The sequence below is a fragment of the Thermobia domestica genome, chromosome 10 (assembly GCF_964235325.1).
Source record: "Thermobia domestica chromosome 10, izTheDome1.hap1.1, whole genome shotgun sequence".
Classification (NCBI taxonomy): domain Eukaryota; kingdom Metazoa; phylum Arthropoda; class Insecta; order Zygentoma; family Lepismatidae; genus Thermobia; species Thermobia domestica.
Genome location: NC_137463.1, coordinates 103,749,899 through 103,768,159, shown reverse-complemented (window position 1 = coordinate 103,768,159; position 18,261 = coordinate 103,749,899). Strand labels below are relative to the sequence as shown.

Below are 18,261 nucleotides of genomic sequence, written 5' to 3'. Positions count from 1 at the left end.
TTAAAGGGGGTCAAAAATGAGAAAAGTAACACTAGGTCCAATTGACCTGACCAATTGTTTACATAATGATTGCCAAAAATTGATGCCCGGGGGGCACCTTAACGAGGTTTATGGAGGGACCCTTCCCCTGAAAGGGGAAAAGGCCCTAAAACGAACAATAACTAACCCATTCCCCCGCTAGAACTGGTTCAATTTGGAAAAGGGGATAGGAGCCCTTTTAAGCTAACTTAAGCTGCCATTATGATTATTTACAGTACTATCAAACCTACTACATACATGCAATTACGAAATAAATAATGATAAATCACATTTACTGTATACACGACCAACATGCACTAATCAGGTCGTAATGTCCCTAATCCCTAATTGAATTTGGAATAACAAAAAAAAAATAAAGTCACTCTTTCACTTCTGCTATTATAGCTGGGCAGCAAACATGGCTTCCTAGAAAAACAGAACTGGATGCTTCACTAACTTATTGTTTCTTTACGGAAAATGTAGCTTTTTTCACTGTTTTGGGGGCTCCTACACAGCCTTCAGTGTTCAATTATGAAATTAAATCATATTTTTACCTGAATTCTATTAAAATCCTAGTCCTTTTAACGCAGATAGGTAGGCGAAAATATAAGCTGCGTCTCATAAGGTGTCTTCTATTATTCTAATAACATTGCGCCGAAAAAGCCAGAGGTAGGAGAATTCCTCCAATCAGAAAGAAAACTTTAGCCGCGGAAATTACAAAGCGAATGGAAATTTGGTAAATCCAGATATAACCGGATCTGAAAGTGACTATGGACTACTGAGAGGGGGTGAGGGAAAAATTAGGTACCTGACTAAATTCTACATTGGTCTGAAATTAAGAAAATTTATATCCAATGACAGAACTATGTTTCGGTATGACGTCAGAATGGTAAACCTGGAAACTTTTCAACTTATATATCAGAAAATGGGATTTACACTTAATCAAAATGTAAATAAATATATTATACAGTGGGAAATATAGTTATTAATGAAATCTTTCGATCCATTGTATTTAATTCGAAGTAAAGGGAGTAAATAAATTGTGTAGCTAAACCGAAATTGAATGAAAGAAAAAAAAAATTACTAGGTACAGGGTGCGTAAAAAAAAAATTGCCATTACTTTCAACTGTAATGGTATATTACAACAAAAATCGGCTTTTCGGTTTCTAGCGGTTTTTAAAATTTTTCAAGAAACCGCTTTCGGTTTTCTCGAAAAACCGGTACGGTTTTCACCGAAACTGGTTATCGGTTTTCTCTAAAACCGGTTCGGTTTTCACCGGATCCGGTTTTCTTCAAACCCGGTTCAGGTTTTTTTTTCCAAAATTTGTTCTATTTCTGATCAGAATAGTATTTCGTTGTTCCCCGGAAACCGATTCCGTTTCCACAGAAATAGTTTCATGTGTTTTTCAAAAGTTTTCACTGAAACCAGTTTCGGTAAAAACCGAAACCAGTTTTGGAGAAAATAGAAATGTCGGTTTTTCTATAAACCGGTTTCCGGTTTTTATAAAAAATTGATTTTGCCAATCCCTAGTTTGTAGTTCATCCTGATATTCAGAAACAATGCCTCGTCGAAAATTGCGACATTGGCTGGAAACAACATATACGTGGTCACTTAAAATGTCCACGTTATCACCGGCAGCACTGCGTCCTGTGAGCTTAATCACAAGACACGAACTATCAGGAAATTACGGTCCAATAGAATCAAAGAACTGCCACGTCTTGATTCACGGTATGGAAGTCAGTTTGGAACAAATATCTTTCGTATTACTAAATTTCTACATGTTGTTCAGAATTTCTAAGCATTTATCTATTATGTACAAAATTTCAAATTAAATACCATGGAACCTAATAACAAGATGTTTCCTAACTCTACAACGGGATTAGAAATCCTGAAAAGGGGATTTTAGTAGATTCTTTGAAAGTCTTGACTATTGTCCGAAATTGTACGTGCTAATAACCAAAAGTAAAAAATAAATGTTTGAAAGATAGTATCCCAAATAGTAAAATTTTTTAGATAAATTCAAATACCTTTAAATGCACGTAATGAATCAATTGCATGTTTTGGTAATATAGAGCCATTACACAGCTATGCTCCGTAAGTAATGCAGTGCTGTCAATTTAGCAGAAACTTGTGTATTTTCAAATTGTATTAAATAGAGATCAGTTGATCAGGCAGTAAAAACATGGAAAATAGATACTTATAATTCAAAACAGAAACTTATAATTAAACAAGCCGAAATGAACCGAACTCAGAAGTTCCCGACGTGCAAAGCAATAGAACGCAGTCTCTGTTATCGAACCAAGCCTGTCCCTGGCCAAATCATACCACGAAATCACTACATATACCATTTTTATTTACTTGGCAATGAGCTATTTGCCAACTAAATTTGGCTCAGATCTGGTTAGTAGTTACCGAGAAATAACGAAACACATACAGATGAGTCGAGCCAAGCCCCCACCAAATATAGCTAGCTATCTTTATTTCTTTGTATATAAATAGAGCACCTCGGGAAACACACACAGCCAAAATTGTAGCTGCAGAGTCCAAGACGTTGGAACATTAGGGCTCGTGAAAGATCAAATGTGGAACGTCAGTATATTAAGGACATGGTGAGAAAATGCAAGTTTTTCTTTAAAACTCGTCATTGTAACCACACGAAATGAACATACATGGATACGAGATGGTAGATATGATCTGTTAAAAGTGATGGAAAGAATATCGGCCATCTTGAAAGAGGCCATGTTGAAACTGGTGCGATTGGTATAAATGAGAAGAGGGTCATGCGATGCATCAATTTGAACATAAATATACACAAAAACAGTTGGTGAAGTTTGTTGTGGGATTACATTATTTCTGTGCTTCTGGCAGAGTGGTTTAGGTACAAGATGAACAAAGTGTATCTCATGACACTCGAAGAGATGGAGGGTATGGAGCGCTATGAGTGAACTGATAGGCGTTCTGATTTCTGTTGAGTCTGACACAAATCATGTAGTGCTAAAATTATATTTCGCTGTTTTTCTAGTTGCACTGATCCCACTTATTCGTGCTTGGTATCCACGAAGGGAGGCACGTGAAACCCTTCTCGGAACGGACTTACTTGTATTATAGTTCGCATCTGGCCTCGATTGTGTTAAATAAATTTATAGGACAACAAAGGATAAGTGATCATGTTTTTTCAAAGTGTGTTGCTCTTGAAGACAATATGACTTCGCTGGAAATTAGGGTTTTGCCCAATTCCCTTCCTTGCTGCCCCCTTCACTAGTGAAAGCCAAACCTCGAAGTGAACAGTGTTTTAGTACCTGTGATAAGAAGAATAACTACAAAGGGTATATTCTAAATTCGTTTATTTGTCATATGTATACTTTATATCCTTTTCCTTGTCGTATTAGGTATTCCATATTTCAGAAATGTGTGTAAAGTGTTTCTCGCTTAAGCATTCGTGCTTTCAGTACATATTATATATATGCAGGGTGTTAATGAACTATACCGACAAACTTTAAGAGGTGATTCATCACATCAAAATAAGAGAAAAAGTTCATATAAACCTATGGCGAAAAGCGCATAGTTTCAGAGCTAGGGCTGTCCAAAATTGCGAAAAAGCTACATTTCAATAGGCCCTATTTCGAATTCCAGAAACTGTAGATGGTGGTTCTTATCAGCGTAAAGGAAGCCACACATACACAATCCAAAAGTGCATATTTCATCAACTGTCAATAGGTGTAGAGGGTATTCCCTATACGATGTAATTCTCAGATATGTTTTCAATAGAGTTTTCAGATACCCCCTGATTTCAAGGATTGTCCAAAGTAGGCAGGAGGTAAACCTGGACAATAATGTACATCCAATGCTTCGGAGAAAAGACAGAAGTGTTAGGAACAGGCAGCTCCATGTTTCTTTGTGCTCAGAATAACGTGTGATGATATGTATTTCGTCATGGTATATTTCACGTTTTTTTCACTTATAATCGTGAAAGAAAACATCGCACCATACGTTTTCTCGAGTACGAGAGACCGTGCTGCTGACGATCCTTAACACTTCCGATATCGCGTCTAAGGATTCCGTGTTCATTGCTATCAAGGCTTATCGTTTGAATGCTTTGGACCAATCATAAAGTCAGAGCATATCTCAAAATTCGGTTGATGGCATGTCTGGAAATTTCACCCTGCAGGGAAAATCTGTACACCCATTGAACGTTCATGAAATATGCATTTTTGGATTGCGTATGCATGACTTCCTTTACGCTGAGAAGGACCACCATCCACCGTCTCTCAAATTCGAAATAGGACCTCTTGAAATATGGCGATTTTGGACAGCCCTAGCTCTGAAACTATGCACTTTTCGCCATGTGAACATTTTTTCTTATTTTGATGTGAGGAATCACCTCTTAAAGTTTGTCGGTATAGTTCATTATCACCCTGTATTATAATATATATATATATATATATATATATATATATTAGTGTTTCGAAACAACACCAAGATAAGACAAAAAGTACAGACCAACCTGCGTGCACAAATGCTTCCAGACTTCACTTAGAAACAAATATGTGCCTTATCCAAAAATCCATGTTTCAGAATCCTGCGGTACTCATGCAACAACTTTTAGAGAGATAGTTCGTTAGTACTTCAAATTATATGCCAAATTCCCTCTATAAAAATTGTTGCGTGAATACCACAGGATTTTGAAACATAGATTTTAAGATACGGCACATATTAGTTTCTAAGTGAAGTCTTGGCCCGACTACGGTAGGACCCATAGTTTTGGAGCTATTGACTTAAGCATCTGTGCACCCAGGTTGGTCTATACTTTTTGTCTTATCTCGGTGTCAGGGATAAGCTCCCAACCGTTGTTGGTGTTTTTTGAAACACCCTATATATATATATATATATATATATATATATATATATAGAGAGAGAGAGAGAGAGAGAGAGAGATACGCATACATACAATAAATTGGAATTCATTTAAGGTAATTTTTTTCTTTTTCATTTGTGTGCGCGAATACTTATGAAGTAAACAGCTTGCCAGTCGTATATATGCACACATATGCGCAGAGGTAAAATACAGTCAAACCTTGATTTCCGAACCACTGAGGCTCCCATATAGAGATGCAAGGGCTCGGAAAAAAACCGGCTTTTTTGGAAAAAAAACTCGGTTTTTTCTGCTTTGGTTTTTTGCTTGGGAAATTTTGGGCTTTTTTGAAAATTCTGCTTTAAATTGATAAAACAGACTTTATATCGCTTCTCTATAACACAAAAAATCATTTAATTAGTGGTTGATGCTGATAATAATATAAAACATCGAAAATAAACTATGAATTTCGAAAAAATATTTCAAACAAGTTTTCTTCAACATATTTACATTATGAATTCCACAGGATTAACCAATGTATATAATAAGAATTTTTTAACCTCCTATATACAAAAGTAAGCAGAGTTGGCAAGAACCATGGTTGTTTTTGAAAATGCCAAAAACCCGTTTTTGGGGGGATGTTTAAACCAGGCTTTTTTGGTTTAAACCAGGCTTTTTTGACTTAGATTTTTTGCTTTATGTATTTATATTACATATTCACAGAAATAGCCTAAGTTTGTTTCGCCTTGATGTTATTATGCAACAGCGGGGTTATGCCGGAAGAACTCCCATAAGCTTAAAGAAGTGCGGTCAGTAAATTTCTTAAGTTGAGAATCTCCCGCCCTAGCCATTGGGAAAATCCCGTCATTACTTGAAATGTAAGACAATAACGGGAAAATCCTGTTATTGCTTTGCATGTAAAATTTAAAGGTCAACGTGCCATAATCAGTACGCTAAAACTGAGGTATTAAATTACAAATTTAGTACCGGTACGTAGATATCATTGAAAGTCCAATCCAAGCTAATGTTGGAAGCTACGTAGGCAATCGATATATTTTGCCAATTTCTATCAATATATTTAAGCAATATTGGCTTCTTTATAAAACAACACGGATTTAGGCATGCAGAAATATACAATTTGGTTTGTTTCGTATATTTAGGCTTAACATCCTTACGAAATACCGAGGTTATCAAGGAGAAGACTTTCGCTTAAACTGACATCCGAACCGCTACTTGGGTTACGCATGAAAGAAGGTTTGTGGTTCGACCGAGAATTGAACATGGGACACCTTGATTAAAAGGTGAAAGGGAAATAAAACTATTGCAGGTGGTTTGATATCTGGAAACGTTACCATGAAGTTCACACGATTCGCATTTTTCATTCTTTTTATTTTTGTGGTTTACCCAATCACAGTTTACCCAATCCTCAAGTTTTCTGAATTTTTAACAAGAGGGATTCAACATATCATTACGGAACTCCCCCCCTCCCCCCCCCCCCAAAAAAAGACTACGGAATATATTTAAGTTAAGCTAATACAACTGCACAACAAACATGACTGAGTGATTAGCTTTTGCGCTTCTATCGGGAAGTCAGGGATTCAACCAGCATTCGACCATTCTGACAAAGCTTTTCTTCATTCCATCTGTGAATGTAGAAATAGTGCGTGTACTGTGAGTTGGGCGACTTCCTTTTTTATTGTTTTTAAATCGTTATTATTACTAATTACCAGCAGTGACGGTTTTGCGAAGGTTAGGGGGGCGGTCTTTCGGACTGAAGCCCGTTCCCCAAAGTTACGGAATGTCTGCAACAAACGAAATATCTATTATTTATGCCTTTACTCATAAACTTTAAGCTCCCGTCAAATAAAAATTACGAATGTTTTAAAAAACTAAACATTAGTAAGAAACCCTTCCCAAAATACTTTTCTAAATCCGCCACTGATTCTCAGTATAAAATGATTTTTAAAGTTGTATCCGGAAGATTATTGCTAAACATATAAACGAAACGAAATATTAGTTATGTCTGTACTCATAAACTTCAAGCACTTCCCAAATAAAATTAGGACTTTTTAGGAAACGAAACAATCAGAAAAAACCCTCCTAAAGTACTTTTCTAAATCCGCTACTGGTTATTTGTATAAATTGGTATTCAAGGTTGTGTCCGGAAAATTATTGCTAAATCACTTCACAGCTACAGTATAACAGAAATGTGGAAGTACGGTTTGACGGATATATTGAAAAACGTACGCTTTGACGGATAAATAGAAAAACGGGCAAGTTTAACTTTTGCGCTAGAAGCTAGAGTACTAAAAGCTCTTAGAAATGAAACACGGATGACAAACTAGAGAAGAAAAAAGATGTCGATAACTCAAAAGTTAAAATAAAGTTAAAAAGCCTCTAAAATTACCCTCAAATACTACATTCTTCATGTTAGCTTTAATTCGTAATACATGTGCTCCATCCATCTTGATGGTGAATTTCAGAGCGAAATATCACATTCAGGTCATGTAATTCTTATCTAACTATAGAATATACTATAAGAAAGCTATTTAGATAGAAAAATCATGAAGTTGAAAAAAGCCAAAATTTCCAAAATTCTAGTTTTTTTCCCAAAAAAGCCGGCTTTTTATGTGAAAAAAACCATCGATTCAAAAAAGCCGGCTTTTTTGCATCTCTACTCCCATATCGTAATATCGTATCACTTATTTTATACTTTTGTGAATTTGCGCTTGAACAGGACGGGAAATCTGAACCAGGTTGTTATCAACTTTCTCTTTAGGGACTATTCTAGGAACCAGTACCAAAGGGAAACGGTAGGTAGTATTAGTCTAAAAATTGTAAGCAAGAATAAAATGTATTATTTCAATTTTAATTTTATTTCAATTTCAATTTTATTTCAATTTTTCAACTATGAAAAATTAGGCACTTCAACAACGGATATTTTAAAAACTAAAAACTTGTTTTCTCGAATACAGATACTAAAGTTTAAAACTTAAGAATTTTAAAAATGTAACTACAGTTCTTATATTTTCGTGGTCAGTGCACACTTTGAATGAGAGCAATTCATTATCTGTTTCAACTGCGAGAAGAGTTTCAAAGGATCGTGTCTGACAAGAAAATCTTGCCGTTTACCTAAAACTTACAATTAACAAACTTTTTCAGGGTAGTTATGAAGAGAAAGAGTTACATAGATTACTAGCTCGGCATTCTTAAGCATTGATTTGTTATTGCACTGTATACTTATATAAATTTATACTATCTTACAAATTTACTTAACTGTCATAAAAAGAAATTAAATTTATAATATTGATGAACAACATTTAATTTCAGTTTACTGGTATGAAAAAAAAAAACTATTATGCATAAAATATTAATAAACAGACAGAATATATAGTATTTATAATATATTTGCGTTCCATTATTTATGTTAAAAATTGGCTTAAACATAATCTGTTAAAAAATAAAACACAATTATCAAAAATAAATAAATAAATAAATAAATAAAAATAAAACAGAAAGCAGGTTGCTCTACATACTTTTGACATTGGCGATAATCTTTTGGAAAAGTTATCCCTTCGAGGGATCAACCGAATCAATTTCCCAATTTTCTAAACCTCTTGTACAACTGGGAATCATTCCTTGCAGCTCACGGTTATTTACTAAATAGCTAAATAAGTAATCCCAAGATATAAAAACGTACAACTAACCTTTCTGGTCTCCTATCTGTTGTTGTTGTTATTGAAGAACCCTGAGATCTTGCATCTACCGGAGACTTCACTTTCATTGTAGACAATCTCTTTGGTGCTGCTATTCCAGATTTTCCTGACGAAATACATCAAATGAGGATGTATCTATATGATATTATATGCTTAACACACACACATTATTTATATATGCTTTATAGAGATGCTAACAAATAACTCGGAAAATAATTGCAAGAACTATCTGCTTAACTGAAGCCCACGAGAACAAACTTGTCTGTGTTGCTTGCTTGTAGGTTGCCTGTTAGTATAGGGCAATCAAACGACATAGGTAAAATAGAGTTCAGTTCCCTACAATTCTATCAACCAGTCTTTTGTATTTCCTGAGATGCTAATATTGTTCATAAATTAGTGAGCATTAAGAAAGAAAAACGGGAAAAAAGGCTGAAAAGTAGTCACTTTGTAAACTATCTGCTAAATTTATTGCCTAGTGAACTATAAGCCTTTTACTTACATTTTTTTCTAATCAGTTTGTGCTTCAAAAATAACTTAACTTTCATTTTATTTTTAAATTGATGAATCATAAAAATGTTGGAGGTGTACACTCTCTTTAGAAATAAATTAAATAAAATTAAATGAAAAAGAATTATTCAAGTGCAGATAGGGTCTATGCAATTAATCATATGCACATTAAAATTTTCAATATAGGAATATCCAATCAAAGCTTTGAAAAACAAACAAACAAAAAAATCCATGGATCTAAAAAAATATGATTCCCTATAAATATTCTATGTACTTAAACTGCACACTGAACAATCATTATCAACGGTACGAGATCGAGGAGGGATTTGGAAAAAGCAAGTATGAAATTCTGTGATCAATTAAACAATTATACATAAGAATAAAAGCAGTTTTTTTCTTTCTTCTGGAAAACATACAAATATATATATATATATATATATATATATATATATATATATATATATATATATATATATATATATATATATTTCTATGTCCAAAATTGGAATTCTTTAGATTTCAACTCAATTATTTCATTCTTTATTGAATTTCTTACTTATCTTTTTCATACTATATAATGATAATGCCATTGATAATGATCAAGACCGTAGCGAGGGGGAGATTTATTGAGGCAGACAACTTGCTTCCTTTAAAATGCAAGAGTTTGCACTGGATAAATTTCATTTTTAAAGTCTCTCTAATCACGCTGCAATATAAATATATACAATCAAAATGTATTAAGAATCTTGTTTCTTCACTCCACGAAAATGTATTTTATTATTCAACATTAGGCCTACCTGATCTAGGAAGATCCGCTGCAGAGCCAGTCTGATCAAATCCTTTATTCAAGTTATGGATTGCTTGTTGAAAGAGAGAGAGGTTCAGTGGTTGAAAAAAATGCTACACAAATACCTTATTCACATATTCACATATTCGTAATTATGGTCATGTAACTATCGCTTTTGAAATACGAATACATGTTTATCTTTCATTGCTTTCTTTCTATTCATCGTTAACTTGTTAATTACAAATGTAACACGGCGTCAATCTATATTATAAAATTGAAAGTGACTATGTTTGTGACTCTTAATCTCTTGAACCATCACACCGATCTCGATCAAATTTTAAACTAGATGAGGTTCGGGCCTGGAACGAATTTTATCATTTGACTTTGACGGTGCAACGTAGAGGAGGGGGAGGGGGAGATATATGCAAATAATAATAATAATAATAATAATAATAATAATAATAATAATAATAATAATAATAATAATAATAATAATAATAATAATAATAATAATAATAATAATAAATAAATAAATAAATAAATAAATAAATAAATAAATAAATAAATAAATAAATAAATAAATAAATAAATAAATAAAATAAAATAAAATAAAATAAAATAAAATAAAATAAAATAAAATAAAATAAAATAAAATAAAATAAAATAAAATAAAATAAAATAAAATAAAATAAAAATGAAAGTGACGACTATCTTTGTGACTTCATCACTCTTGAACCACCCCATCGATCTCAATCAAATTTTCAACATCGATGAAGTTCGGACCTATGATGGTTTTTATCATATTACTTTGACAGTAGAGCTTAGGGGAGAGATATATATATATATAAAAATAAATAAAACTTAATAATTCTTGAACCACCCGACTGATCTCGATCAAATTATCAACATAGATGAGGTTCAGACCTGAGATAGTTGTTTTTTATCATTTCACTTTGACGGTGCAACTTGGGGGAGGGGAGGAACATTTAAAAATGATAGAAAATGACCGATATTAGTCGAATCTATAGTGTTCGGGGTCGCTGAGATGAACAGTGACATTTCCGATGTTGTTTAAATCCAACTACAGCCCCGCAACTTGAGGGAGGGGAAGGGAGATACATAAAAATGATCTAAAATGACCAATATTTGTGTCGAATTCATAGTTTTTGGGATCGCCAAGATGAACAGTGACACTTTCGATCCCGCTTAAATCCAAATTCAGCCCAAAACTTGGAGGAGGGGAAGGAAGGAAATACATAAAAATTATAGAAATTACCAATATCAGTGTCGAATTCGTAGTTTTCAGGGTTGCTGAGATGAACAATGACACTTCCGATACCAAGCCCCGCAACATGAGAGAGGCGAGGGGGAGATATATAAAAATAATCGAAAATGAAGATATTAGTGCTGAATCCATTGTTTTCGGGTTTGCTGTGATGAACAGCGATACTTCCGATGCAGTTTAAATCTAAATTCAGTCACGCAACGTGGGGGAGGCGGAGGGGAGATAAATATAAAAAATCATCGAAAATGACCGATATCAGATAGCGCTTTAGTAATAGTATAAAGTGCCTGACTAACGGGAACATACTACTATTTTTCTTAATTTAACCCAACGAAGCGGGTAATTGATTCTATTCTTTATGAAACCACTTTTTACAGCATATTATTTATGTCAATCAGCTGCTGTTATTTTAGTAAATTCAAAACTAAATAACTGCTTATGGTTATTCAGTATATGTCTATCCAAAATAGCACATGTAGCAATTGTTCACAAATATTTAAAAGAATAGCTCCTTGTAATCCTCGCAATTTTAAACTGTAAACACTGGATTTATGCGAAAAAGCTTAATGCATTTTTTTTCTAAAATAAAACACGAACCAAGAGAGCCCAACGGTTTCTGTTTCGTGTCTTTCAGTCCAATCGGAGATGAGATATTAGATTTAAACTAATTAAATTTCAAGTTATATAAATTCCCCAAAACAAGTATAAATAATTCCACGTTTAAAGAGCTTTATGTATTTAAAAAGCCCGCTTTTTAAGGGTTAAATGTATAAAATGTTTAAAATACACGAACTCTCAAACTAAATGATATACATACTTACCGATGCCAATTTAAATTATTATTGAAATGACTTACCTTTTTTATCAATACTTTTCCTTGTTCCTGCATGTTGTTCTGCCAGCATCAGTTCTTCCTCCTCCTTCTTCTTATCTTCTAATTCTAATGCATCAAACACGCCGGTGTTTCTCTGTAATAAGATTAACCACTTACTTAAAACAAATTATTCGAAATCTCTTCCCATGAAACACGAAAAAACTACAAAGGATATAATATTTAAAATATTGGCCCCACTCGCTTTACACTACGATCATGAATGCTGACATATTTATATTTTGCACATCAGAATTATATGAAGACCACGTAGGAAGAATGAAGTTCAGAAGAAAGAAGCACTGAGAGAAACAAAATTCAACGTTTAAATACTAATGTTTCTTCCCCTGTGTACCAAAAGTCAAAATTGCATCTTGATTCAGCTGGATAGAAATTATTCTTTTCTTTTGTTTTTCTTACTATTTATTTATTATAATAAATAGAAAGGTACCCTCTCATGCTGACACCAAATGTCGCGCTTTTTTCTGTTTTCATAGTTTTGTAACATTTCGTGTGTGTATTTTAAAATTTCTTTCCTTCTTGTGGTAATCTTCCTTCCTAGCAAAATAGTGCTCACTCATCCCGATATTCTTTTTGTGCTATCACGGGAGTGATGTTTTAAACAGCAAAGAATGTCAAATGTTCATTACGTAACTATGGTAAAATTGCCGATTTACCAATATGTTTTAACATTATTAAGTATCTTAATGTGTGAAATAAAGTGTGCTCTTATTTACGAGAGTATCCTCCCTATAGTGTATCTGCTTCACAATGTGAATCACAGTTTCTACAAAATTGCTGGATTCCTATTGGATATATAGCTTTACGCTTTTTACTCATTGCAAGTATATTCTCCATACGCCTCCTCTTGCTATTATGCGTTTCATATTTATCTGCAGTCGGTTTTGGAGAGCGGGGAATTAGCAACTCAGTCAGGAAATCAAATTTCTTACAAGCTTCAAATAATACTCACTCTAACAAAATTCGGATAACCAAGATAATTTAATTATTAATAGAAAGAATGCAGTATCCATTTAAGAGTGTGCCAGCTGTAATACCTGTTCTTCGCAAGCGAGCAATAGGTTCATTGAACATATTTGAATGGTGTATTTGAACCTCGTTCTTTTCCCTAGAATATGCATTTCAATAAAACTGTAATGGTAAAAACCCAGGGCAATCCAAGAATTAACTGTGCTCAAAAATTCATATTGAATAATTCAACTGTTTCCTTTATTCGCCATTTTATTAATACAAAGTGGGAAATTAAAATACTGTAGAAATTCCATCTTTCCCCCCAATCTCCCCGCAAAAAAAGAAGAATTTTCGAAAACTGGAACACGTGATGCGTTTACATTCCTAGTTTCATCTACCTACTTGAGGGCTCATGAGATACTCCATTTTTGGCATTTTTGGCATAATAAACCCTTTCCATAGAATACGCATTTTAAGTAAAGTGACATAATTAAAATCCAACTCGAGGTAGGTACTAAATATAGTGAAAAATAAAATTGAACAGTTCAACCGCTTTGTTGTGATGCGATCGCAAACAGTATCTTTCTTTTTTTCGCACTTTTTTATTTATAAGATAATAGATAAAAGCGTACATTTTTTTATTAAGATCAATAAACACAATAAGGTTAAATATATATCCGTTATTGGAGAAAATGAAAATTTGATTACGGAAATCAGTAAACAAGTGTTAGAAGTGTCAACATGGCTGAGGAACAATAATCTTTCGTACATTGATTTTCATCACATAAGAAACATATCGGTTATTACCAATTTCCGCTTTAATCACAAAAAGGATAAACATTTAAAAGATTTGGTTCTACTACAGATGTGATGTGATTTTGAGTTAAGCGTCCTTTTTAGCAGCGAGGCTATATGAGAAGAGAACGTGGGATCCGAACCACATGAGCTACCACTGGAAATCTAACCCGAGTCTTCAACTCCGGTTCTATTAAAAAGAGTCTGTAAAGTAAAACTTCAACTATTTTGCTTTCAAAAATAATGCTAACAGAAGAAACAATACTAAAATTTGGAAATAACAGTACACAGAAATGAGAAAGTGCTCCTAAATTTTTCATACACCTGTAGATACTATTTGAGCTGAAATATACCATGCATATTATAACATCATAATATGTGCATGATATATTTTTTAACTAAAACAAAATGTCAAAAATTGACTATTCTAATTAAAGCAATATTATTGTTAAGGCCCTATAACTCTCAAATTTTGATTTTACTTTGTAGTTATTGCTAAAAGAAGAAAAAAAAAAAAAAGAATTAAAAAAGAAGCAAATTTCATTTGGACAGACTCATTTGTGTCCGACCCATCATAAAAGCTTTGCTGTTAATCTGATTCAATTCAACACAACTTCTAAACGTGATTAGAGTTAAATACTGTAGAGTGGCCCAAAAGTAGGTATACATCCCTGCATTGATCAAGTATAATATTCTAGCTTATAGGTTTGTTTGCTTCGGCTGTTCCAAGCTTAAAATATATAAGTAAAAACACATTAAGAACAAATAATAAAGAAACTAAGTCTACCTGATGGATAAAAATAAGAAATGATATTAAATGCAATAAGCTGATCAATACGGTAAAGTATAAATACTTTTGGTCTACCCTGTATTTACTGCAGATTTTAAGGATAGTTGCAAGAACATTTTTACATGAAGTCAACACAATGTTTGTACTTACCAGTTCTATGACTGTTTCAATTTTGTCCAATTCTTCGATAGCTGTTCTGACGGCAGCTGACACATCTCTATCCTTCTCGTTCAACAATAACTTTCGAAGGCTTGTCTCCAGAGCCTGAAGAAGTTTTCGGTCACCCGGCAGCTTCAGGAGCTCTTTCAATTTGGGCAAGATGGAGCAGAACTTCAAACGAATATTTGGCACAGGATCCTCTGCTCGAAAAATATACTTTTAAAGTGTATCTACTAATTAGGTCTTGTAACCAAACTTACACCAAAACATTCTTTCAAAGAAAATCTATATGTGATACGTACATATTAGAAACATATTTCTTAGTTACAATTGAAACCAGTTAAATATATCTGCATAATATGTAATTTAACGTGTTTAGAAATTTGTTCCTCATAGAACCTATCGTTCAATTTCATTTAAAAATTAATAAATTTTCTTTGAAAGAAAAGATATTTTGATTCTAAATAGGTTACATTACAGTAAATCTGTATTTCATGTTATTTATTACTACGTTTAAATACAGTATTTGTATCATATAGTTCCTGATGAGTATTGCTAACCTTCTGTATCTATTAATGTATCTTGACTTTATAAACTAAAACACAGACTTTCTTTTGAATCTGGCAAAATTGCTTCGTTCCATTAGTAATGAAACTGTCACGTAATTATTATCATTGGAAGGAACATTCTGGTATACTTTCTCATCAACAGTCTTAGTAGTATAGCGCCTAACAACATAGACGACAAATTTTCTACTACTAGGTTATTAGTTATTCCTTTAAAGTAAATCAAACCAGGATTTTGTCCAAATCTTTTGTTTCTTAAAATCTTGCAAACATTTTGATTACTATTTTTACTTGCAGTAGTTATTTTTTCAACATTCGAATTCTTATACAAGGTCACCTTTCCACAACTTTTTGCTCAAAGAGAGATTACATCAAATTTTTCTTTCGTAGAGGGGAGTACAGTGGTTTAGTGGTAGAGCATTCATCCCTTATACGAGAGAGGTCCCTGGTTTGATCCAAGGCCATGTGAGTTTGTGATGGACAATATCGTGTCTGTGGATTTTCTCGGGCTTCTCCAATTTCCTTCCAAATTTGCATTTCACAAATTATTTTATAGTCGTTCATTTCCATTAACCTCCCATCTCCTTTAGCCTACAGGACAAATCCGTGGAACGTAAAAGTAGCCGTTACAGTCTCAAATGACCTACGATTATTTTTGGATTTATTATTTTAATGTTTATATTTTTCGAATTCGTTTCAGATAACATAAATATATTTGCCAATTTTAAAATTTCTCCTGTTCATACATTAAATTAGCTGAGTATATGCTTGATGCTGAATATATACCTGAGTAGAATATACCGAATTTTATTACATTTCCCCTTGAATATAATGATTTAGAGAAACCCAATACAAAATTTGTTTATAAGAACAATCACACTCTTTACATTCTGGGATTAAGAATTCATTTGCATAAGAAAGAAATAATTATGGCTATTTACCAACTACGAAAGTACTTATTATTACTTTTTTAACGAATTATTATATTTATTTCTAATTATTCAATCGTATTCACGGAAGTTATTTCGTAGTTGGTTTTTGTGGTTGCGCTAGCAAAATTGAAATTAGAGATGAATTCAATTTTTTTTTTTTTTTTTTTTTTTTTTTTTTAATCATAGCTTCCTTCGCTTTCCATACTCTCCTAATGTGACAGTATCTGCAGAATCTCAACATATCGCTTTAGGTTTTAAGAAATTCAATGAGTTCTTACACTCGTTAGAAAATAGGTAACTAAGTTTCTTTTTCACCTCTATATTATCATTATTGATAAACAAATTATTACCAAAATAATGGAAACACATGTATATGCAACATGTAAGATGTCTGAGGTGATAACACTGAGGATTAATGTATAGTACCTAGCGGTTGTTAATAAGGGGTTAAATGATCGTCTATAGCATGCCAAGCGAAGTGGAGTGGAGGCGTGCGTTAAAAACAAACAAACACAAACGGTGAGAGACCTATGAATTTCAAAAAGGTCAAATTGTGGGTGCGCGGTTAGCTGGCATCGGTATATCTAAAATGGTTAGTGTGTCGCGAGGAACAATGTCTAAGTTCATGATGGTCTATAGAACTTATGGCAAAACAACATCAGCAAGGAGTAACACATGTAGTGGATGGAAGAGAAGCCTTAGTGATAGGAACATAGTTGGAAAATATAGTCTTGTCTTTTTAGTGCTCTATCGAAAAACTTGGTTTTATGAAGGACGAATCTACTATTAACGTGGGCTTTGAAACACGACTCGGGCTTAGCTTCGTTGCAGTTCGTGGTGTACACCATCATACAGAATTAACCTTCGCAGTTCATAAACCATTACCCACCACACTATCTCGCATTCAAGGAAGCTGAATTATAGGACTGCGCTACCGACTCCGGGCCAATGCTTGACCTAGTCTTTATGTTCTATGACATATTCTTTTCAACTATTTTCTGCAAACAATTGTATTATTCGAATATGCTTACACGTAATTCGGGTTACTGCACGTAACATTGTTGTCATCTAAAACGGTATTATTTACTTCTATACCAGTCAAAAGTATCTTACACATATTGTTATGTATTATTTTCGAACTTATACACTGCTCTTTCTATAGTCTCATTTAAAAATTCAGGCCACCCATCAATGCCATCTTAACATTATGAGTTTCCGGGAAAACAAGTGAGCTGGAGACTCTACGACTACATTTTACACGTAATACGTGTAATTCTGCTCATGCTCCCCCCCCCCTCCTCCCGGCAAGTGACCATCAGGCTTATGCATTAAGAGGCTCTGACATCCTCCTTTCAACGACGATATTTTAAACATACTAGGATTAACGATATGAAACAGATAAAGATACGTATGTGTTTGCTTGATTCAATTCCATGTGATAGAGCACAGTACACATCTATTGACAATCATGTAGGCGGTTAGTCTCTTTTATAAACATTACTGCCTCATTTTATTTAGTCTACTTTTCCGTTTTCTTGGCCTTTCTTAATGGCATGAGATTAACGTAGATTTTAACATACATACATTTACAACATTAACAAAAATAACTATAAAAGTAGGTATTAATTATAATATATTCATGACGCTATAAGTACTAATAAAAATATTGATCAAGTATAAAAATTACAAACCTGCAAGTTCAAGAGCACCAAGAAAAAAATGTTCCTTAAAATAAGCTCTAGAGAAAAGCTGGATCATCATATCACACATTTTCAAATAAAGCATTCTACTATGACAACTTCTCCCTCGACACAACTCTGAAATAAAGATGCAAAGGAAAATTATTATTAACATTCGTTGATCAAAATTCACTAAGTAGTTTTTCAGCTTATATACATAGAAATACCAGTAAGACAACTTACTGAGATAAACACTGAAATTATATACGTAGAACATCTGCACCGTAAGTCATGAGACTTCAAAGACGCATGTCGATTGTAGCTAAGACTT

General features: G+C 33.3%; 1 protein-coding gene across 5 annotated transcripts in view; it reads right to left on the bottom strand.

Moving 5' to 3' along the window:
• The window catches only part of LOC145662613 (uncharacterized), a 450,934-nt gene that overhangs the window by 27,142 nt on the left and 405,531 nt on the right, over window positions 1-18,261 (bottom strand). For 4 of the 5 annotated variants that reach the window (XM_081728341.1, XM_081728342.1, XM_081728345.1 and 1 more), the window contains 5 exons: window positions 17,943-18,068; window positions 14,745-14,953; window positions 12,023-12,134; window positions 9,892-9,954; window positions 8,579-8,693 (listed from right to left, as the gene is read on the bottom strand). In XM_081728341.1, the coding sequence (XP_081584467.1) occupies window positions 8,579-8,693; window positions 9,892-9,954; window positions 12,023-12,134; window positions 14,745-14,953; window positions 17,943-18,068 (625 nt within the window). The remainder of the gene's footprint in view (window positions 1-8,578; window positions 8,694-9,891; window positions 9,955-12,022; window positions 12,135-14,744; window positions 14,954-17,942; window positions 18,069-18,261) is intronic. The other variant, XM_081728343.1, reaches the window with a different exon arrangement.